Source organism: Cetorhinus maximus, chromosome 17 (genome assembly GCF_964194155.1).
Source record: "Cetorhinus maximus chromosome 17, sCetMax3.hap1.1, whole genome shotgun sequence".
NCBI classification, from domain to species: Eukaryota; Metazoa; Chordata; class Chondrichthyes; order Lamniformes; family Cetorhinidae; genus Cetorhinus; species Cetorhinus maximus.
In genome coordinates this window covers 33,049,544-33,066,001 of record NC_135895.1, presented here as the reverse complement: position 1 = coordinate 33,066,001, position 16,458 = coordinate 33,049,544, and the positions used below count along the sequence as shown (strand labels likewise).

The window sequence follows — 16,458 nt, the reverse complement described above, 5'->3', positions numbered from 1 at the left end:
CTCATCTTAAATCAAGGATGTGCACATAATGCTTAAGCTAAAGCAGTTGGGGAAGGGGTTGAAATTGTGGGTAAAGGTGCAAAGTTTTAGGCAGGAGATATCATGAAAATAAAATGAATTTTATATATTTAATACTTCTCTCTTTGTACTTTTTACCGCAGCTCTTCTGTTCCTGAATATCTTTGGGGCATGGCTTTTCCATACTTCAAAACAATTTTTCTGATAAGCCAATGCACTGTCTGGCTGTCTGTGAGAGGGAAAATTACAGTGATTATTGCATCAGCTCCCTGTAGAATCTATCAAAATGTACCTGTTCATAACACATAGGACCACACAAGAGAAATGTAAATTTGTCTCTATTATATCAATATATAATCAAGCAGGCTGCTTTGCCCTGGATGGTGTCAAGTTTCTTGACTGTTGTTGGACCTGCATTCAACCAGGCAAGTGGAGAGTATTCCATCACACTCCTGACTTGTGCCTTGTATATGGTGTACAGGCTTTGGGGAGGTGAGTTACTCATCGCAGAATTCCCAGCACCTGAGGATTTTATGTCACCCTTTATTAGCAGGTTATTGAAGTGGAAGGTTGCCCTCTGTTCTACTCATGGCACCATAACTTGGAGATGAGTTTCAAGTCACAGCTGACCATTACTCTCATTGATGTGTCAGACCTATAACTATGTGGTAGCTACAGGCATTTTTTCAGCAGATGGAACAGCTCCGCATGTTTCCCTCTCACTATCCAAACCATTGGAAACAGTCCCAAATTGTCACAGCAAGATAGGCGCACCAGGGCTTGCAGGTCTCTTAGTTACTTAGTGGCAGGTGCAGCCATTTCAGGTAATGTGGATCAACCTGGCATCTTTACTTCATGGACTGTCACTGAAAACAACAACACCTTGTATTTATATTGTCCCAAGGCACTTCATAGGCATATTATAAAACAACACATGACACTGAACCACATAATGAGATGCTAAAGTATACAGCCAAAAGCTTGGTCAAAGACGTAGGTTTTGTCTTAAAGAACTAAAGTGAGGTAGAGAAGGGAGGGGTTTAGGAAGGGAATTTCAGAGCTTAGAACTTAGACAGCTGAACAATGAAAATTGGCGATGGTTGGAGGCCAGAATTGGAGGAGCGCAGATATTTTACAGGGTTGTAGGGCTGCAGCAGATTACAGAGGTAGTGAAGGGCCAGGCTATGGAGGGATTTGAAAACAAGGATGAGAATTTTTTAAAATTGCATGCTGCTTTGTGATCCAGGTCGTTCCAAGGAAGGATCTAACATTACATTGAAAGTATTCGCATATCTTAGTGGTACTTGGATCTTCGGTCTCAGCTTCTTTAGGGAAGATAAGCATCTACAAAAGCATAATCAGATGCAAATGTGCAGATGAGGACAGAGCAGTATTTGTGCAGATTGACTAGCCTCTACAGGTCCTCTTAACAGTCCAAACACCAAGGATTCTGGAACTCATTACTTAGTAATGGTGTAGAGGAGGAAACATTTATTGAGAGAATTGTTACCGAGGCTCATGAGAAATTAGGTGCCAGCAGAAACACAAATAAGCTAAATGAAAACAGTCATAAATGATTGAAATATTATCAATTCAAATCACTTCTCTGGGCCTTGAAATCAGCCACAGTTGGCATTCTTTAGACTTGTTGTGTGGGTACCTATATATTAGGAAATGGCATGCAAGATGTTCACGTGTTAACAAAATGCCCAACTGGCTAAAGTCATTCAACAGCAACATTGCTGTCAAACAAAGTCGGAGAAGTTCCAACAGGACAAAACTAAACTGATATTCCACTATCGTCCATCTTATTAACAACTCCACAACAAGTGGCCAGTTGTAGCAAATCCAGGATTCACTATCAAGACCAAGATATGAATAGTCACCCCTTGGGTGAGCTATTGATCGCTGTCTGTGGAACCAGAGCCAAGGAGAGAAGGGAGGACAAGGGAAGGGGTGGGACAACATTAGCAAGGAAACAGAAAAATAAGACTTGTAATTTAAGAATCATACATTATAAATGCCACACCCCTGGTGTGTTGACAAATTAATCTTTTAATTCTCAATTCTAGTTAATTCAGAGCTTAGAAAAGAACTTCACAGTTTTGAGCTGAGGCCAGTTTTTATTCATACAGCCCAGCCTACCATAAGAATTCACTGCCACATTACCTTTCTTTATTTTTTGTCTGCTTATTTTGTTTTACAGATGTCCCAGGATTTTCTGTCAAGTCAGCAGTTGCAGTAGGCATAATCTAAATGAGAAATTTAAGCTGATTATAAATGTACACATTCTTCCACTTACAGATATTCCTGTGTGGCTTTTCTCATTCCAAGAATGGACTTTACTTGCTTGGGTGCAGTTGCTCTCCCACTGTTAATAGATAGTAAATACAATACTCTAAAGAATATTTCACTTAGAAATGCAAAGAAATACTTTGATTTAGACCGTGCTGACAGGAAATGTTCAATTGGTTCTCACTTTTGCACCTATTGTCACATCTCAGCAAAAACAGCATTTTTGTACGACACTGTACAAAGAAACAAGGAGTAAAATGAGATCATCAATCCTTCCCTTCAACAAACCATGTACAATCTGACTATTGTGGATGCTATTCTGTCTATTGAATCTCCCAAAGGAAAGTTCTGCATCAATATTCCCTGAACATCAATGGTAATCATATGGAAAATAGGTTTGATTAGCCTAGTAACTCTCATGAAAAATCCTGAGTAGAAATAGGGTGGTGCGTGGCTGCGTAGGTGGTGCGTAGGTTGGTGGCTATCCAAGGTAAGGTGAGAACTCCTGCTGTAGGCAGCTTAATTTGAATAAATCAGGATGATCTCCAGCATTTGGACCATCAGTGAATAGTAGCTTATTTATCAAGAGTAGAACACCAAGGTTTATTTACCAAAACGTACAGGAGGTCAAGAGTAGGACATAGCTCCAAGTTAGTGAATAGAGCTATTGGCGTGCTGCTGGATAATTTACAACAGCGGGTCAGTTTGGTACAGAGTGACACAGTATCCCAAGGAGAGATGCTTAGTAGTAGTGGAAGGAGGAGCCCAGTGCAATTACAACCAATGCAAACAACCCATGTGTAGCAACTCAATACCAGAAAAAAGTTAATAACTTATCTGCTATGCCATGAGGGGCTGCAAGCCGACAGCTGGATTTTACAAGGAGAGAGCAATTGTTACAATTATGATGTTTTGGACGGTATCTTTAAACTTAGGTCAAAATGAAGAGGGTCATGTGACTATTCTGAATTCTGCCTGACAACAAGCCTGACTAAGAATAGGGACTAGCTAAGCAAACTGCAAAGTCCTCACCCCTGGGAACATAAGCTACGCCAACAGTAAATAGACTTGCTGGCTTCAGGTTTTTGGGGCAAAAGAAAATAGAGAGAAAAGAAAAGAACAGCAGTTGGTGTGATCAGCAGAGAGAAAAGGCTGCAGGTTTTTTGTGAGCTACTGAAGCTGGATGCAGGAGGGATTCGGTCCTAGTCAAAGAGACGCATTTCGCAGCCATCTTAGGAATCCAGGTGAGGCCGGGAGTGGGGGAGGAAGAAGATTCGTTGGAGCAGGCTTTACTGCTGGTTGTGCATTTGGAGAACTCTCTGAAAACTGAGGGAAACACGAGATGGTCAAAATTAACGGCGAAATGAGAAAATGTGAACCTATTGGAAGCAGGAAGTGACTATGGACTGTTTGCTATAAGGACAGTAATTCTATAGAGAATGTGATGTGTAAGTAATAATGCTAAATGTGAAAGAGGGACATTCCTTTCTGTAGTTTAAAGTATAAATTACAAATATATTGTTTAGCTATAATGTTTTAGTCATTTGTTACAGTACAAATGCTAAAATGTTAAATGTTGTGTCACCCTTTCCAGCTATTAACTGGAAGTTCAAAATTCTTTTTAAACATTATTGGTTATACAAGGATCGTAACACAGCCCATATACTAGAGAGAGAACTGCGACAGGTTTGCAGCTCCTCAAATACCCACTTTGAGGACGGAGTTTTCCAAACTGTGGGGAAGGAGATGAGAGGGTATAAGAGACAAAGAAGGTGTTAGGTAGATGCCAGCTGCTGGTTTACAGGGCGATGCAGGGCCATTTAATTTCCATGGTCACAAATAGAAAGAATTACAAGTAGAATGAAGTAAATTGCAGAAGACCCCAGGATCCTGCATCAATTAACTTACTTAGGGACAGTATTGTAATTTTAGACAGTTTCTGAAAGAGTTCAGCTAGCTTCAGATTTGCCCTATTGGCAGCTCTGCAAGTTTGCTTTTGAGCATGTGTGATATTCATACAAATAATTACCAAAGACATTTCTAAAACACAACAGTACCAATAGCCGATATGACAACCTATCACTTCATTCTACTAGGCCAACTCATACTCTTCAAGGAGGAATAAGAATATTGCAAGCTGAGGAACTTTTAGATGGACTCAGTTGCTGCTCCATGTTCCACTAGAGCCTCCTAGTTCAAATGGATGAGTTATACTTCACATATAAACAAGTCACAAAAGAACAAGACAGTACACCTCACCATATTTAATTCTGCAGCATTATGTGTCACTCTAGTGGTCCATGGTTTCATTCCCACCTTTCTCCCTGCTTTTGCCCTGGAAACCCATTCGTCCAACAAAGTTTGCTTATATGTTGCTGTGAAGGGCTGCAGATATGTCTGAGAAGACTGTTAAAATCAGAAAGTTCACAAATAATGAGTGTTGTGACAATTAAGCATCTTTACTAAATTCACAAATTTATATAAAGATTTCCATAAACCCATAATTTTTTAAATATTTTGTTAATAAATATTTTAATTTAATTTTTAAAGTCTCCAAAGGTCTTGGTGGACTTTTTGCTTCTGAATTCAGTGCATACATCTCGTAATAAATACAAATTGCAAAACCTTTAAACAAATGAATGATAAATTTTTCCATTCTGACCTTATTAAAATTAGAGTGTGCGAGTTTGGACGAGTTAGCTCCATTCCTGCTTCTGAGCCATAAACTGTATTCCAGAATTTGTGTATATAATCTAAACTACCTTCAAAGGACATAAGGACTTAAGAACCAGGAGCTGGAGTAGATTATTTGGGCCCTAACCTGCTCTGCTATTCAATAAGATCACGGCTGATCTTGTAACTTAGCCACAACTTCTCATATTATCCCCATATCTCTCAATACTCTTAGCACCCAAAAATCTGTTGATTTCTTATTTAAATATATTCAATGACTGAGCATCCACAGCTCTCTGGGTAGAATATCCCCGAGGTTCACAGCTCTCTGAGTTAACAAAATTTTCCTCATCTCAGTCGTAAATGACCAACCCCTTATCCTGAGACTGTGGCCCTTAGTCCTAGACTCCACAGCTAGGGGAGACATTCTCCCAGCATCTACGCTGTCAAGCCCCTTAAGAATTCTATATATTTTAATGAGATCACCTTTCGTTCTTCCAAATTCCAGAAAATATTAGCATAGTCCATTCAATCTCTCCTCATAGGACAATCCCCTCATCCCAGAAATCAGTCTAGTGAACCATTGTTGCACTCTCTCTAAGGCAAGTAAATCCTTCCTTAGGTAAGGAGCCTAAAACTAGAGACAGGACTCCAGGTCTGATCTCACCAAGACCCTATTAAATTGCAGTAAGACCTCTTTGTTAATTGTATAAATTAAGACTAAGAGTAAAGGTGAGGTAAACTCATTGGATAATTATTTGTGCACATATAGAGTGACACATTTGCTGGGATTTTCCGCCCCCGATCGCCACAGGTGTCATGGCGGGCGCAAGGGCTAAATCTCGCGAGGAGGCCCAAAACCAGTTTTACAATGATGTAAAATGAGGATACGATTGTGCGTTTCAGCCATCAATGGCAGGCCACGTTTCCCACTGCCGAACGTCGTGGATGTCATTCGCATAAATCAGCATCTCATTATGATGGAATTATCCTCCATGCTGGATGAAGAGCCCACATCGGCTGCAATTAGACTGAAGTGTTTCACAACAGGTTTTAAATGACATGCAGCTGGTGACCTGTGCTTCGCACAAGGCTTCGAGGTTAGTTTGCATGGTTGCATTGCACAGCGCTTGTGGGGTTCAGCACCAGGCTTCGCAGGCTGCACAGCGGCCTCACGAGGGTCTCACAGGCAAGTCTCTGTAGCTACCACACCAGGATTAAGGCGGAGGTGGCTTTTACTGTGCTGCAGGGTAAGGGCTCAACTGGGGAAGGGGCCAGGCAGGACTGAGAGAAGGGAAGGAGCTGCAAGGTAAGGGCTCCACTGGCAGTAACGAGCGGTGAAGGTTGCACTGAGATACATGACTGGGAGGGGTGGGGTGGGGTGGTGCACTAAAAGGCCACCCAACTGAATTGATAGTTCCACAATGGGAATAGAGACACAGCTGAGACAGGTTAGCAGCTGTTCAATTGACAAGCAGGGAGTCAGCAAAGTGAAGCAATAAGGCCCATTCATGCAACACTGGTTCCTCAAAGTGGCAATGATTGTTCCCCTAGCCTTAACCCCTCGTTCGCACAGCCTTCAAATTCACCAGAGTTATATGGAACTGCAGAACTATTGGGCGCCTGGGAAAGCTTGAGAACCCACTTGGAAATGTGGCCACGCACCAATCACAAAGGAGAAGCCTCCAGATTCCCTAAATTAATTTCATGTACTCAGTGAACATTCACTCTCACGGTCAGTCCAAACAGCACAGTCTTGGAGTGTAGGTAATGATGATCCCAGTGCCTGGGCTGAAAACAGAACATCCAGTCGCCTGGCCGAAGCTGTCAGCAGTCGGTCATGTGGGCTGGGGCCTGGGGAATTGTTTGTGGTGAATGTTCATGTGCACCCTGCACTGGGCATCATTTCAGGGGCCAGTGCTCTCTGCCATGCGTGAAAAGGCTTTGATCCCACAATCACAGACGATTCCTTGACAGAAGGTGGACCTTTGGGAACAAATGATGACTCTTGTGTGTTTCTCATTGATACTACAGTGAGGAGACCATCAGGAAGATGGAGCCTGGTGTTATCGCTGCCTGCAGTATTGCTTATAGGCAGGAGGGGAGAATGAGAACAAGGTGCCTGGCTTGCCAAATGGAGAAGCAGAACCAAGACCAAGTGACAGCAGGTCCTCCTGCAGATGCAGAGGATGATCCCAAAGAGCCTTGGTTTGTGGGTGCCTCACTAGACCCAGGGTGTATGGACATCGCATGTGTTACCTGCAAATGAGTGAGAACCAGCGTCGCCAACGCCTCTGCATGTCAAGGGATCTGGTGACTCACATTTGTCACATTCTGCAGGATTTGGCGCCATGGGGACTTGGAGAGCAACCATTACCAGTGGCTGTGAAAGTAACCATTGCACTCAGCTTCTACACCAGTGGCTTCTTCCAGGTCTCCACCGGGGACCTTTGCGGGATCTCTCAAGTGTCCACCCACAACTGCATCCAAGAGACTCAAATGCCCTTTATGTAAAGGCCCACAATTACATCACCTTTGACAGAGATCAAGCAAGTTAGGACACAATGCACTGGGCTCTGCTGAGATTCCTGGTCTTCCACATATGCAGGGTGCCATCGACTGCACTCACATGGCTATGAAAGCTCCCTGGCAATAGGCAGTCCAGTACGTCAACTGGAAAGGCTACCACTCGCTCAAGGTGCAGCTGGTGTGCAACCATAACAAACTTATCATGCAGGTGTGCGCCAGATACCCAGGTAGCGCCCACAGCTCGTACATCCTGAGTAGGTCTCAGATCCCTGACATCTTCGAGGGACCGCACATGATAGAGGGTTGGCTCCTTGGGGACAAGGGTTACCTGCAAAAGACGTGGCTGATGACACCCATGCGATGCCCTCAGACTCTTGCTGAGCGGAGGTATGATAAGGCTCATGGCACAATCTGGACATTGGTGGAAGACCACAGAGATCCCGAAAATGCGATTCCAATTTGCTACAGATCTGGTGGAGTGCTCCAGTACACTCTCCAGAGGGTCTCATGCATCGTTGTGGCTTGCTGCATGCTACATAACCTGGCACTGCAACGGGGGCAGGGCTTGGCAGATGATGAGATGGAAGAGCAGCATGTCTCCTCTGATGAGGAGGACCTCGAAGGGGATGATGGTGATAAGGTCTTGGAAGCCAAGGATGCAGGAGAGGGGCCATTGCATGGGCCAGACAAGGCAGGCGTGCTTGTGAGGCCCTCATTACCAGCAGATTCCAGGAGGATGACAAGATGCACTGAGGATCTTCCTGGACAACTCCCTCCGCCATGAGCCAGCATGATCACCAGCATAGCTGCTCCTCTAATTTCACCCACGAGCTTCCAGATGACAGTGCATCGTTGCTGCCTGGAGGAGGGCGTCCCAGGATCAGACATCAGAGATCCTCTGTCAGACCTGCTGAGCTTTTCCAGGTATTTTTATTTTTGTTTTGGATTTCCAGCATCCCCAGTTTTTTGCTTTTATCTTAGTGTTTAATTGACTACCACTTCTCTTCAAGTATTACTCTTCTCTCCGACAGGATTTCCGTCTCTCTCTTTTGCCTTGTTCACCTCCATTTCTCTCCTGGTGTTTGACAAGGTGTTTACTAAAACTCGCTTTAATTTCACCACCTTCAACACCTCTTTGTCCTTTTGTCTATGACATCTTCTGGTTAGCTCCACCTATCACTGGCCCTCTATCCTGCTCTACCTGTCCCACCGCCCCCCTTAAACTAGCTTATATTTCACCTCTTTTCTATTTTTCCTTAGTTCTGTTGAAGAGTCATACGGACTCGAAACATTAACTGTATCCCTCTCCACAGATGCTGTCAGACCTGCTGAGTTTTTCCAGGTATTTTTGTTTTTGTATCAGAGAGTGCTACCTGTTCACACGTCCATCCAACATGCCAGTCGCAACAGCTCCCTACAAGACGCAGGAGCATGTGCACGGTCCTCAGTGGCCTTCAATCTGGCAAAGCTCCTCCATCAGAACTAACGCAACCATACACAAAACGTTACATCAATGGTGACACAGAAACATAATACTTGGGACAAGGCAGCCGATGAAATACTGCTGCTGTGACTGCACTTAGAGATGACTCAGTCGGCTGTGTTACGCTCCCCGAAATGACAGTGACACCTGGCAGTTAAAGTTAGGGATCCGGAGCTGCATTTATCCTAAACCTACTATGGAGGCGGAGCACCTGAGCATGACGAAGTCAGACGCTTAGATAAAAGCAAAATACTGCGGATGCTGGAAATCTGAAACAGAAACAGAAAATGCTGGAAAACCTCAGCAGGTCTAACAGCATCCATGGAGAGAAAAGCAGAATTAACGTTTCGAGTCCATATGACTGTTTTTCAGAGAAATAGAGAACTAAAAATGTAATTTATACTGTTTGAGGGGGGTGGAGCAGGTGAAGCAGGATAGAAGGCCAGTGATAGGTGGGGGCAAAGGAGAGATTGACAAATACGTCAAGAACAAAAGGACAAAGGGGGTGTTAATGGCAGTGGTACAGGCTAAAGGAGGAATTGATGGTGGCATTAAGGTAAGAAATCAGAATGTGATAATAGCAGGACAAGGGTAAGCACACTGGAAAGAACAACATGAACAAGTGACAGGTGGCCCTTGTGGAGGTGGGGTGAGGGGATGGGACAGTGGTGGGAAATAAGATCGAAAATAGGCTAAAATGTGATGATAAATCGTTGTTAGGGGCCGATCGCAGGCAGCGGGACGTTTCCTGGCTGCTCCCGGGCCCACCCACCGTGCCTGCCCGACAACATCAAAATTCAGCCCCTAGTCTACTGGCATATAGCAGTCCAAATAAGTTTTATCACCTGCTCACTTTAATGGTTTGACATTTTGCTCTGTCCCTTCATCTAAGTCATCAATCTAGTAAATAGTTGAGACTCAAGCACTGATCTTTGTATCCCACTTGTTACAGCCTGCCAATCAGGAAAATTACCCATTTATTCCTACTCTCTGTCATTAACCAATCCTCAGTCCATATTTATATATTACCCCTAACATTGTAAGCCCAATTTTGCATTATAAAACTGCATGAGAGATTGAATCAAAGTATTGTCTGTTCAGGTGATTGCCAAAAATCCTATGGCATTATTCAAAGAACATGGGATTCTCTCATTCCTACAACGAAAACAACCAAAGGAACACTGCATGTAAAATGGCAGACAAATTTGCCTACAGAGCAAAATAACAGTAATTCATTTTACACAAATTTTTTCATTCTCCTGAGAGAAATGATATTGCTCTATATAAACCTTTCTAAACATTGAAAAGCCTGACTACATTCAAGCAAAGCATATGCTGTCTTCTTATCCATCCTTCCCCTCCAGCTTTTAATGGATTGATTCACTGATAGTATTATGGGTTGAATTTTGTTTTACTAATATTCGCACTATCTAGCTATTATCTAATGGAATGCTTTGCATATGAAGGGAGAAGTGGTTCAATCTTGAACAACTGAGTTTTAACAAGGAATTTGTCAGCTGTGTCAATTTGAAAAGTATACTTTCAGCCTAATGTCAATAAGGTTAAATAGATCATGTTGAAAACCACATTTTTGGATTGAATTATGATGGTAGAATTGAAGCAGTTTGGATTCCACACCCCCGCGCCCCCCCCAACCACACTCAGTGTCTTTGTTTTGTTTTTGTTTTCTTTCCCACCTTTGTCCCAGATTTGACAGCTGCTGACTGCTTTTTGAGCCTCTTCGTAATCTTGGGTTTAGCATGTGTTTCTTCAGTACCTGAAAAATAAACATACTGAATTTGGCTGACATGCATTCACCATTTGGCAGAAGTGGTGCCACATAGTCAGACAAAGAAGAGTATCAAAGCTAACAAAAGAGGAAAAAAAGTTGAATGATTACAAAACTTGGAGGCAGATCCAATGGAAAATCAGGCAGGTTCCCCTTACAGGGCTATGCTCCTCTCCATCTGATTTTCCTATATTCATAATACCAAGGAGACTTGTTAGTCGGGAGGAACATCTTCCCCAAAACGAATAGAACAAACTTTTAAACTGAGTCCTTTTCATGAACTATGAGTGCTTATTTTGGAGGAAACTGGACACTCTGCTCAAAGTTACTGTTTTTTTAACTGATCTTGGTCTCTCTGCTAATCTTAAATTGTCTAAGTCCCTTGCTCTCTTCATTTTTCAACCTGAGAACACTCAACTCTTTGGAACACCGCTGCCTTGGCTGTCTATTGATGATAGCTTATAAGGATAAAAACCTTTAGAAACTTCCAGTGGATGCTGAAAGGGGTATGTTTCACAATATTTTAACCAGCAGAGATTCTCGTTTTGTGTTTATGGTAAAAGGGCAGCTTTCAAAAGCACACCAACTCTCCTGTAAATCAAAAACCTGCGCCACTATGCATGCAATGTGTGGGATAATCATTCACTTTTAATGGTACCAATTCCATCAGTTGGGAAGGTGTCTAATACATTCTTCTTGTCCCTTCTGCTAGGCAGAAAATAACAAATGTCAAACCAATGTATACAGGCTAATCAATTTGCCTAGGTTTATTTACAAATTGAATAATACACTGAAGCAGTAGGATAACAAGATACTGAAACAGCACAAATTAAAAATAATAAAATTAGCTTCATTCCATGATGTGCTATTATGCAGACCATGCTTCTCACAGAGTCTGGTGAGTAACAGGGCTTTTGGATGCAACCAGGTTGAGTAGAAGCTGCAACGTTGTACATTTAATGAAGTAAATTCTAGTTAATTCATGGAGTTCAAGTATCTTTACAGAATGAAAAGCTATAGAAGAATCCCACAATTTTCACATAGTTTTAAAGACTACTTAAGACAGTGCTAACAACCACTCTAATCAGATACAATGTGCAGAATTGTCCCAGATTTGCACTGTGTGGTAGCGGGTGGTAAAAACGACATTTTGCCTGCCGACTGCAATGTCGGCTTTTCATGCCGTATCATCAAAAACCCGCCACATTAATTAGGCATTTCCGGGATACACACTGTTTCAATGGTCGACGGGATCTGATTCGCCAGCCATGCTGTCACCTCGCCGCTTCATCATGCCAGGCACATTTAAAATACAGCCGTGTTCAGTGCTTCCAGCCTGGGACTGCAGCAAAGAAGACATGGCCCCAAAAGGCAAGAGGCCTGCTGGGATGTCCTCTACCCCCACTCTGGCCACAGGAGAGGCAGCAACATTACCACTCCGGCTTGGTAGGTGATGGCAGTGGTGATCAGTGCCATTGCTGCACAGAATAGGTTGGCCATCCAATACAGATAGAGGATGAATGATCTCATCGGTGCAGCCAGGGTATGGCAACCATCTCATCGCTCTAATCTCACACACTCAAGCCCATCACACATTCACTGGCATCTCACTCACTGCCAGCTCAAGGGACATCATCACCCATTCTCACACACATACCCGCACATGTCCATCTGGCCTTTTCTCCTCTGGAGACAGTCTCCTCAGCCCTCACCATCTTGAGGCCACTTGCACAGATCAACATGTGCCCCCACACACACCCTGGGATACCCTCTTTCCCCAGTACAGCTCTCGTCCTGCAGCCTCTTCCCTTGCCTGAGGTCACTTCTCCTCCTTCCCCAAGCAAGCCCTAGCCCTGCAGCCATTGAAAAGCCACCTACCTATGGCTGAGCTGGTAGGTGGAGACCTGCCTGTGAGCCCCCCTAAAAGTGATGTGGTGCTGCCTGTGAACCTGGCGCTGATGACTGTGAGTGCTGACCAAAACAAGGTAGACAAACAAATCTCGAAGTCCTGATGAAGTGCAGCCTGCCAAGTGCACGCCTTATATATGCTGTGAAATAAATTGACGTGGGCGGACGATCTAGTTGGGGGCGGTGGGGGGGAACTATTCCAGCGGGCTGGCCTAATAATGATATGCAGATGTATTACAGTGAAGCTCCTGATGTTCCATGGAGGGAAACGTGGCCCGCCATCGGTTGGCTCAGTGGACGATTGCAAATTGGTTTCACGCTGTCGTGCCATATTGTCACACCATATTATCTGCTCACGCCACTGAACAGGCCTGTGCTAGCGGGCACAGAAAATCCTAGCCAATAAGTAGGGACTGTTGCATTGAATGCCAATGGACTTTACCATGCCTCACCTGAAGTTGTCATGTTGAACTGTGCTTGAAAATTGAACTGGCTTCACAATACATTAACTTTGTAAAAACTGAAAAGATTTCAGTTTATCTAAATATGTTTATTGTGGTTAATTAGTCCATTCATTAAGACTCTTCTTTTCATTTTATGATTTATATTGCATTCTCTAGTACTTGTGAAATGCTTTATGATTTGTATCCTTATTTATTCATAAATGAATGTATTAGTTATGATGGTCAGTTATATGATGGCCAGTTAAATATCCACCAATTCAAGGCACCATCCAAACAGAAGGAGGGCACTCTATCTGATTCAGTAAACTAATTACTAGAACTAAGGTAGTTGTTAACCTTCAGGCCATGAAATCTGCTGGAAGAAAGATTATGATCAAAAATATAGCTTCCAGATCAAAAGGGGCAGGTCTGCTTACAGAAACTGCTGTGAGCCTGTTGAGAGGGAAAATGATTCTGTGAATAACAGAAAGGATAACACTGACCCAGTTGAAACAATACAATTTAAGTCAGCCTGAGACTGTACACATCCTTAAGGATTTAAGAAGTTACAGCAAATCAAATCCATATGTGTCTTTCCTATTATAAGCACATGTGTTGCATTGCCCAGATTATTGCAAATTGTGACTAATTTCAAAATGTATTCCCTTTACTACACAGTAAGTGAAGGCTGATCATAGATACCATAGCACAGAAAAAATTCATTCAGCCCATCACTCCTACAATAGTGCTATTTCTTTCAACTGGAATTGACTATCAAATCCCATTTCTTTGTCCTTTGCTTGTTACCATTCATATTCTTTATTGAGAATCAGGAACTCCATTGCAGGTATAAGACAGTGCCAGTTGATACTTGAATCGGACATCATATTGCTACTGGGAACATTGGTGATTCAGGCATTTGCTGCAAGGAGCCTCACAGATTGTTGACTGACTGCATTTACAGTAGTGACACCTTTGCTTTTCAAGCCCTGTGCACATTATTAACTGAAAATAATAATGGGAAATATTCAAGTAGGACTAGGCAACTGTCCAAAACAATTTCTTTCCACATTGTCTGAATACTGGAAACAAAGTAATCTTGCTCTATTTTGTCATTAATACAGAAATGTTACTGAAGTTCTAAAAAAAAAGATTATGTTTTTACCAGTTGTACCTCCATAAGTGGAGTTCAAGTCATCATTAACTTCTTCCCCAGGTAACCATGAAGTGAATCTGCATAAAGAAGTTCCATCATTGTCATTAGAATTCAGCATTTTAATCCATAAAAAGTGTGTGTGCGAAGTGACCTGAATCATCACATCCAAGAGACTGCATCCAGCATTCAACCAAGTATGGCACCAAGGAGCCCTGGCGAAACTGAGGTGTTTGAAGCAATGTGTGCCAGCCTACAGCAGGAGTTGAACAACATGCAGGCTTCAGTTAATGTGTGACAGGTAATATTCATAAAGGTCAGAAAATGACCATCTTAAACAAGAGAAAGTCCAACCATCTTGGTCTGTCTTTCCAATATTTAGCTGGAGGAAATTGTGGCTCATCTAATACTGGATATCAGACAAGCAGTCTAATAGTATAGAGGCAATGCAAGAGTTAAGATGGGTGCTGCAAATATACTCCTGGGTATCATCTCTGCAAGTGTAGAAGCTGAACTTTCAGATAAAGTCACCTAGGGGCAGCAGGTAGGTAAGGAAGGGGTTGGGGTCAAAGTCCAACATTTGTATATTTGTGCTCATTTGCTTCTCAAAATTATTTGAAGAAAAGCTAGAGAACAAATTTGGCCAAGCTTCCTTCAGGTAAGTTTTATCTTAAGTGTTTTGTTATTTTAGAGAAGGCAGAAGAGAGAGAAAAAGAGAAAGAGAGATAAATATATAGCAAACAGACAGATTTTCAATCACCTAAATTTGACTATTTCTTAAACCTGCAAATTGAATTTTTAAAGCAAGTAATATCTCTTGGAGGTCAAAGTCAATAGGTTGACAGTAATAATGAGGGAACTGCATGAATGAGGAGTGTATAGAGTGTGAAGAGTGAAGTGAATAACAGCAAAGTGAGGAGGATGGAAGGACAGAGTATTCACTATATTCAAAGGGGAACAACAGTGAGAGTTAGTAGGGTAAGTGATGGTAATGAGAGTATGGTAGGAAGGGGAGAGTAGGGGCCATGACAACACCAAAGAGATGGAGAGAAAGGGTTTTGGAAGGAACTATGGAGAATGCAGTCTGCAAGCCTTGGTATCTTTTTACCCTTTTCTGTTCTCCTGAAAGGAAAGAAATAGGAACAGATAAAAGCAGCAAAGGAGAGCTAAAGAAGCAATTAATAATTTTTTATGTTGGAAAACATTATTTAAAAAGTGTTGGTTAGATTTACCGGTTTCCTATTGCAATTTGTGGTTTCCAGTAGCCTTGCACTTCATCCCATTCTAGCTGTCGCAGATCCATGTATATGTAATGTTTGCCAGCATTAAATTCTTGATGGGTGACCGGCGAACTGGTGTCAGCTGCTTTAGTAAAAGGTTCCATAATTAAAACTTTGGATAATGCACAGAAAAAAAGAGAGTTTGCATTTATATGGCACCTTTCACATTCTTAAGCTGTCCCGAACTGCTTCACAGTGAATATTACTCTTGTACTTTTGGGCAAATATATTTGCAATTTTCACTTAGCAAGGTCTTATAATCATCAATGCAAAAAGCAACCAATTTGTTGGTTTGAGGAATGTTGGTTACAGCAATATTTAATAAAGTATTTAATAATAAGGTGATTGGGTTTATCACAGAAAGATCTGGGTCACCTCTTTTCCATTATTGTAAATGTGAAATTGTTGATGGAAGATGCAAGTACTAGGGTAAGCACTTGCCTAGGGATCATAAAGACACAAGGTATACGTTGAATATGGTCATTCTGCTCTTCCCCTGTTCCTGTTGCAGGTCATTATTATTTGTTTTATCATGGTGTGTAGCTTCAGCCTTGTAAAAAAGACAAGTGTCAAACCTGCAAGATAAAATTCCATAAAGAGTCTCTCCTCTTTTTCCCTTCTCCACAATATTTGTCAGCAGTGTAATCAGCAGGAGATTACATTAAACTACTATGTACTCCACATTCATTTAGTATCACATTACAGTTCCTAATGTGGAATTAGTTTTAGTTCCAGCTGGCTAAGTTACCAATGAATGCTAATAATTTCTAAGGCTGGGATTTTCTGTCCCCACCATGGTGGGATTCTCTGTGGGGGCTGCAGCGACCTAGCCAAAAGTCTATTGGCTTTTGGCAGGACCAGATGATCCTAGCAGTGGGCGTGGCCAA

At 42.4% G+C, this 16,458-nt stretch overlaps 1 protein-coding gene across 1 annotated transcript in view; it reads right to left on the bottom strand.

Moving 5' to 3' along the window:
* Window positions 1-740: 740 nt before the first annotated feature.
* LOC144692831 (uncharacterized) overlaps window positions 741-16,458 on the bottom strand; it is a 68,635-nt gene continuing 52,917 nt past the window's right edge. Inside the window, exons 8-13 of the mRNA XM_078561905.1 lie at window positions 15,524-15,653; window positions 14,304-14,371; window positions 10,696-10,775; window positions 4,573-4,719; window positions 2,188-2,270; window positions 741-884 (exon numbers count right to left, since the gene is read on the bottom strand). Coding sequence (XP_078418031.1) covers window positions 872-884; window positions 2,188-2,270; window positions 4,573-4,719; window positions 10,696-10,775; window positions 14,304-14,371; window positions 15,524-15,653 — 521 coding nt within the window. The 3' untranslated portion in view covers window positions 741-871. The remainder of the gene's footprint in view (window positions 885-2,187; window positions 2,271-4,572; window positions 4,720-10,695; window positions 10,776-14,303; window positions 14,372-15,523; window positions 15,654-16,458) is intronic.